The following is a 6,779-nucleotide window of genomic DNA, read 5'->3' as shown; positions in this document are numbered from 1 at the left end:
GGGAGCCCTTGCCATCCCCACCCCTTTCTTCAGGGCTCGGCGGTCTCCCGCGCAGGCTGCCCCACCGTCTCGCATGCCCGCCCCTGCCTCTGGCCCCCGCGCCTGACCCGCATGTAGGTGTAGCGCAGCCGCAAGGCGCGGACCCGACCGCGGGCCTGCCGCCTTGATTTTTTTTCCAGTGACTGCATCCACGCCCGCGGGTCGGGCATCCGGTACCCCAACTCCGCCGACTCGCGGGGGAAGATGGAGGCGGCCGCACCCACGTCTTCAAGCAAGTCCCCGAAGAGCAGGTGGCGGTGGCACTGCTTGGGGCTCATGGCCTCCAGCCCCTCCAGTGACAGAGCCCAGCCTGGCTTGGGGGGCTCCCTTGCGGGTGCTCCCTTGGCGCGCTTCTCACGGGACTCTGCGCTCTGCGCGCCCTTCCCGGCTCTCTCCCGCAGGTCCCTGCTCCCGGCCTCCTTTGCGGCCGGGGGTGGCATCCTAGGCCTTGCTAAGGGAGGAGGACGTCCCGTCATTGGTGCCAGCGCGTTGTCCGCGGGGCACCTGCCACCCCCTCTAGACCCCGCAGCTGCCTTAGGTCCCCGCCTCCAGCCTCTGTCCCCGGGTCAAGCCTCGCTATCGGTCCTGCTAGAACTTTCTGTTCCCCTCGGAGTTTCAGGAAATCCCACTTCTGCCCACGGGCTGTTTCTCTGTCCACTGAGAAAATGCTGAGACCCTTGAATTGCCCTCAGGCCCCACCCAAGGTTGGGGACCAGGCCTGGCAGACCCTCCCCGCGACGATGGCTGGAGCCCCAGGGGAGGCTCAGGGCCAAATGGGCGCTGGCTTGCTTCTGGGGAGACCCATCTTCCTGGTCTGCCCCCTACTGGTCTAGACGGAGAGGGGATAGCGGGGAGGGCTCACCAGGGTCGGCCGGTCTCCCCTCCAGGGCTCCTCCCTTCCCGGGGTCCAGCCCATACCACCCCAGGCCTTAGACCCCGGGCCAGGTCCTGCCCCCCTCCCCTTTCCGACACCCCATACATTTCAGCTTCTGCAGTCAGCCTCCAACAAAGCCCCTACTCACTGGGGCCTGTGACGCGCCGTTGCCGGGCAACCTGGAGCCCCGCCCCTCCCCAACCCGGGCCACAGTGAGTGGCCCCTCGCACGCACGGGGCAAGGGCAAAACCCTGGTCCAGGTGAGCAGACCACATCGCCACCGGATGCCCGCAGCCGCCCCAGCCAGTCAAAGATCGTGGAGGTGGTGACAGCAGCTTTTCTGGTCCCCATGAGCTGTCTTTCCTTCTGGGGCCCCAAAACACTGTGGGGGCCTGTGTGCCCACCTACCTGGCTGGGGCGGTCTTTGGTGGCTAATTTTGGGGGCAAGGAGCGCAGCTAGAGACCTTGGCACTGAGCCCTTTCCCTCCACATGCCCCCCACAGCCGCTGGAGTTCACAGCCCGGAAATGAGGCAACACCAACTACCACTCACTCTTCCCAGGGCAAGGTTGGGGTCCCAGGGGTCCCACAAGATCAGACCTGGGTTTTGCTGAACCCTAAACCTCTGGCTCCTGGATTTCTGTAATCTATTTGTGTTTGCTAATTTCATACTCTCCTATAACCAATTCCAGTCTCAGTTGATTCTGTAATTTGTCCATGCACTCAGCAGTTTATTCTGGAATTCACTAATTCATATGCTCACCCCACAGTTTATGTTGGGCCCGAATCAGTGCTTTAAGTCATGATTTGTCCAAGTATCGGTGGCTTCCACAGTGCCTAGGCCACTCTCGCCTTCACTCGGGCATGTGTCCTGAGGGCTGTGGGCGCTGGGCTCATGATGGTGCCTTCTTGGGAGTTCAGGACCTGAGCCGCGAGCAGGGGACCATCCTGGCTGTGGAGCGGGGTCTTAGCTGAAGTCCGGGCCTCTCGCAGGAGGCTGCTGACTGTCCCCGTTGTGGCCAGCTTGCTCTGGCCTCCTGGGCGAGGGTGAACTAGGAGTCTCTGCCTCTAAATTCTGAGCGTGGACCCCAGCCCCAGGCTCCACAGAAGGACTGTCTCCGCCTCCCCCCCTCCCCGCCCGTCTTTCCATAGAGGTTCCCTGAATGCAGGAGGGACTAGGATTGGCTGCTGAGACTGTGGTGAGCCTAGCCAGGGTCAGCTGTAGGAGGTGAGCCTCTTGGCTTCTGAGGTCAGCAGGGCCAAGCTTCCCCTGGGGAGGATGGTGCCCATGTGTGTACCCCAGGTGTTTAAGGTATTTACCTTCTGTCTGCCTGTTCTCTCGTGTCTAACCGTGTGCTTCACATGCACATTGGTATGGGTTTGCATGTGTGGCCCAGGTGTTTGTGCATCCCTGCCAGCGTCTGTGCATTCCTGAGCATGTGCCCATGTCTGTGTTTCCCATGTGCCTGTTTGCAGGTGTGTGAGCCTGTATGTTGTGACCCTGAGTAGGCTGCTGCGAAGATGCAGAGACAGGTCCTGGGGGACAGCTTGGGATGCTGAGTCCTGAGGCATCTGCTCGCTCTGTCCTCTCCTGATTCCCCAGGTATCCTAGCAACGCTGCACCAGTCACCTAGCAACCATGCCCCCATCCTTGGAGACAGAGGCTCAGACAGGGTCTGGGATGTGTGGGCAGAGCCTGTGCAGGAAGACTGACCCCATGACTGGGTGGTGCTGACAATTCAGCTGAGGGTTCCCGACATGGCATGTGACCCCAGTGTTAGGGAGCAGCTTCCCAGTGGGGGCTGTCAGCTGTGTGGTTGCTGAGGGCAGGCCATGAGAGAAGGATGCTCAGAAGTTACTCTGGGGCCCAGCTGTGGTGCAGACCTCCTTAGTGTATCTCAGTGACAGAAAGACCTGGCTTCAAACCCTGTCTCTGTCACTTTGACAGGTGGCCTCACATCTCTGAGTCCTAATGCTCCCGCTGCACAAAGGTGATGCTGATAGCAGTGGCCAAGCACAATGCGGATGGGTGAGGTCATGTTTGTGACTGGCTTGGAGCCTGGGCGGCATGTGGGGCACACAGTGGGCACACAAGGGCGCACAGGCATCCTGCTTGTTGACAACAAGACTGATCCACTCGAGGCTGGCCAGGGAGCGGCACCGCCGTGCCCACCCACCTGCTGGCCCACTCTGGCTCAGCTCCTTGGGACCCTCAAACAGGCAGTCTGAGCCCATCCGAGGTGGGCTCTGCATGTGAGACACGGCCCCATATCTATGTCGTAGTCTGTGTGTTTCATGTGCACTTCCTGGTGTCTCTGTCCCATGTCTGTGTGTGTCTCTCTGTGTCCTTGTGTGTGTGTCTGTTCCCATGTGCCTGTTCCGAGTCCTCATGTGTCCTTGTATTTGTCCTTTTGTCTAAGTTCCTGTCTGCATCTGTGTCCCTGTGTCTGTGTCTGAGCCTGGCTCTGTCATTCCTCTCTAAATGCGTGCCCTGGTCCTTGTGTCTGTCCCACCCAGTCAGGGGCCTGGTGACCCCTTTTCTGCAGCCTCTCCTCCAGCCTGTGCAGCCCCGCCCCCTCGCGGCAGCCTCTCCCGCCTGTCTGCAGCCCCAGCCAGACCCCGGCTGCTCAGGCAGAAGCCGCAGCCTTGCTGCTCGTGGGCCAGGGTCAGGTCTCCACGGCCCCAGCTCCCACGGGGGTGCCAAGGTAAGGCCTGCGCCACTGGCTGTGGGTGTGGGGTGGATGTGGGGTGACCTGCCGCCAGCCGGCTGCGCTCTGGGCAGGGCGGGCGGAAGCTGTGCTCTCACTCCCTGCGTCCTTGTCTCAGGTATTTCTGGGTGGGTCTGGTCCCTTTTGTGCCTGTGTGCGCAGGAAGGCAGTGTTGGGCATCTGTGTGTGTGCGTGTGCGCACACATGTGTCCCTGTGCCTGTGAGCACACGGGGCAGCTGCATGTGCAGGAGTCCCTGTGGGGGAAACATGTCCCAGTGTGTACCTACACCCACACATTCCATGTGGGGGTCTGCAGACCAAATGAGACTGTGCCTGTGTGTGCACACATGTTCTCTGTGTGTCCCTGTCTATGCTTCATGTCTGCATATGTGCCTGTGCCCCTGTGTATGCACATTTGTGTGCCTGTGTGTCCCTGTGTAGGCAGGCATGGCTCTATGTTTTGTGTGTCCCTGTGTGTGCACATGTGTGAGCCTGTGTCCCTGTGTGCAAACATGTGCCTCTGGGACTGTGGCTGCCCATGGGGGGACTCACGTGCCTGCTGGGCCATGCACATGGTGCTGGAGGCCTCGGCTGGGTGGGTGTCAGGCGCTGTGGTCATGTGTCCCTGTGCTCCCAGGTACCGAGTGGCTGCGCAGGCAGGGCAGCAGCATGGAGTGCCTCTTCCCCACCCCGCCCGGAGAGGTCTACAGCAGTGACCTGCAGGATGGCCTCGTGAGCCCCAACCACAGCCTGCTGCCCCCTGACCTGCTCCTCAATGTCAGCCATGGGGCCTTCCTGCCCCTCGGGCTCAAGGTCACCATCGTGGGGCTCTACTTGGCTGTGTGTGTCGGGGGGCTTCTGGGGAACTGCCTCGTCATGTATGTCATCCTCAGGTAAGCTGGGCCCTGCCGAAGTCCCCGCCTGGTGAACCCCATGGAGCTGCAGGGGAAATGAGGCAGGGCTGTGCTGGGTGGGCCTGGCTGGTGGCTGGTTGTCCTGCCATGGAGTGGGGTTGGTCCCAACTGATGCGCAGCTCCTCAGGGTAAGGGCACTGGCTGGGGAGAGAGGGAGGCGAGGGGACTAGCCTGGGTGTGCCTCAGACAGTGTGTCCTGACTCCTGACAGATGGTGCTCCCAGCCATGAGGTCTCATGGGCCCTGCAGTGACCCTGAGAGGAGCGCTTGCCAGTCCATCCCAGGCTCCTGTTCATGCCTGTCGCTGGGCGGCTCCAGCATCTGTGTCCTCAGAATGAGAAAGCTTTAATGGGGGGGATGAGGACACATTTGTAATACCTTAACTAATAAAGAGTTTAATAATAATAATAAAAAAGATTGAGAAAGCTTGTGGGGCCCAGAGGGGTGGCCAGGCTATGAGGCCCCTACACATCATAGGGACAGTGCCAGGGAGAGTGTGGGGACCGTGGAGGTACAGTATGGGAGAGTATGGGGACATGTGGGGGGATAGCATGCAAGGACAGGATGGGGAGGAAAGATGTGTGTACACATATGCGAGCATATGCACACACGTGAGCCTGCATGCATCCGAGTGTACGCACCATATAATGTACATACATGTGCACACATAACATGCTAACATGTACATATGTACACAAATGTGACTGTGCAAATGAACGTACCACTGTGTACATGTATGCCCAATGGTGTACATATACATGTGAGCGTGCACTTGTATGTGCAAGTGGGCACACATATGTGCTAGTATATAGAAATGTGTGCTAGTTCTCACATGTATGTCCAAGTGCACAACGTGTACATGTAACTGAGTGTGTAATGCACATGTGCATGGTGTTATGTTGGTGTGTGTGGTGTACATGCTCAGACAAGGGAATGGGAGGAATAGCTGCCCCCTTCCCTGTACTGACCACTGTTCCAAGTCTGTCTCTTTAAAAGACGACTTTTTTAGAGCAGTTTTAGGTTCACAGCAAAATTGAGAGGAAGGTACAGAGATTTCTCGCATACTCCCCACTCTGCACATGCGCAGTCTTCTCCATGGCCAAAGTTCCCACCAGAATAGTACAATTTTTACAATTAATGAACATATATTGACACATCATCAGCACCCAGAGCCCACGGTGTGCGCTGGGGTCACTCTCGGGGTTGTAGGTTCTGTGGGTCTGGACAAATGTGTTACGACGTGTGCCCACCATCATAGTACCACACAGTAGTTTCACGGCCCTAAAATCCTCTGTGCCCCCCTTGTCCGTCCCTCCCCCCAGCCCCTGGCCACCACTGATCTTCACTGTCTCCTCAGCGCTGCCTTTTCCCGATGTCACAAAGCTTTTTATTTATTTTATTTTTTCTAACATATTCTTTATTGATTTTTTTACAGAGAGGAAGGGAGAGGGACAGAGAGCCAGAAACATTGATCAGCTGCCTCCTGCACACCCCTCACTGGGGACGTGCCCGCAACCAAGGCACACCCCTCGACTGGAATTGAACCTGGGACCCCCAGTCCTCAGGCCAACGCTCTATCCACTGAGCCAAACCGGTCGGGTTGTCACATGGCCTTTTAGATTGGCTTCTTCCACTCAGTCGTGCATTTCATTCCCTCCCCGTCTCTTCATGACCTGACAGCTCATTTGTTTATTTTTTATTTATTAATGTGTGTGTGTGTGTGTGTGAAAGGAGAGAGAGAGAGAGATGGACTTGTTGCTACACCTATTGATGCACTCACTGGTTGATTCCTGTATGTGCCCTGACTGGGTATTGAACCTGCAACCTTGGTGTATTGGGCTGTTGCTCTAACCAGCTGAGCTATCTGGCCAGGGCAGCTATTCCTTTTTAGTGCTGAATAATATTCCACTGTCTGGATGAACCACAGTTTATCCATCCACTCACTGAAGTACTTCTTAGTTGCTTCCACATTTTGGCAATTCTGAATAAAATGATTATAAACATTCATGTGCAGGTTTTTATGTAAACACTAGTGGCCCAGTGCACAAAATTCGTGCATGGGGGGTGTCCCTTAGCCCAGCCTGCACCCTCTCTAATCTGTGACATCCCTTTCGCAATTTGGGACCACTGGCTCCTAACCGCTCACCTGATCGCCCCTAACCACACTGCCTGCCAGCCTTCTTGCCCCCAACTGCGCCCCCCCTGGCTTGATCACCCCCAACTGCCCTCCCCACCTGGCCTGATC

The 6,779-nt window shown here is 57.6% G+C and overlaps 2 protein-coding genes across 3 annotated transcripts in view; one reads left to right on the top strand and one right to left on the bottom strand.

The window, feature by feature from the left end:
* Positions 1-563, bottom strand: part of LKAAEAR1 (LKAAEAR motif containing 1) — a 7,587-nt gene extending 7,024 nt beyond the window's left edge. Inside the window, exon 1 of the mRNA XM_015567664.1 lies at positions 108-563. Within this exon, the coding sequence (XP_015423150.1) occupies positions 108-515 (408 nt within the window). The 5' untranslated portion in view covers positions 516-563. The remainder of the gene's footprint in view (positions 1-107) is intronic.
* A 2,707-nt stretch (positions 564-3,270) lies between these two features.
* Positions 3,271-6,779, top strand: part of OPRL1 (opiate receptor-like 1) — a 13,178-nt gene continuing 9,669 nt past the window's right edge. The window contains exons 1-2 of one of the 2 annotated variants that reach the window (XM_006769496.2): positions 3,271-3,617; positions 4,259-4,514. In XM_006769496.2, the coding sequence (XP_006769559.2) occupies positions 3,395-3,617; positions 4,259-4,514 (479 nt within the window). In that variant the 5' untranslated portion in view covers positions 3,271-3,394. The remainder of the gene's footprint in view (positions 3,618-4,258; positions 4,515-6,779) is intronic. The other variant, XM_015567678.1, reaches the window with a different exon arrangement.

This window comes from Myotis davidii, unplaced genomic scaffold, assembly GCF_000327345.1.
Source record: "Myotis davidii unplaced genomic scaffold, ASM32734v1 scaffold244, whole genome shotgun sequence".
Classification (NCBI taxonomy): domain Eukaryota; kingdom Metazoa; phylum Chordata; class Mammalia; order Chiroptera; family Vespertilionidae; genus Myotis; species Myotis davidii.
The sequence above is the reverse complement of the archived record's forward strand: the minus strand, read 5'-3'. Positions and strand labels throughout refer to the sequence as shown.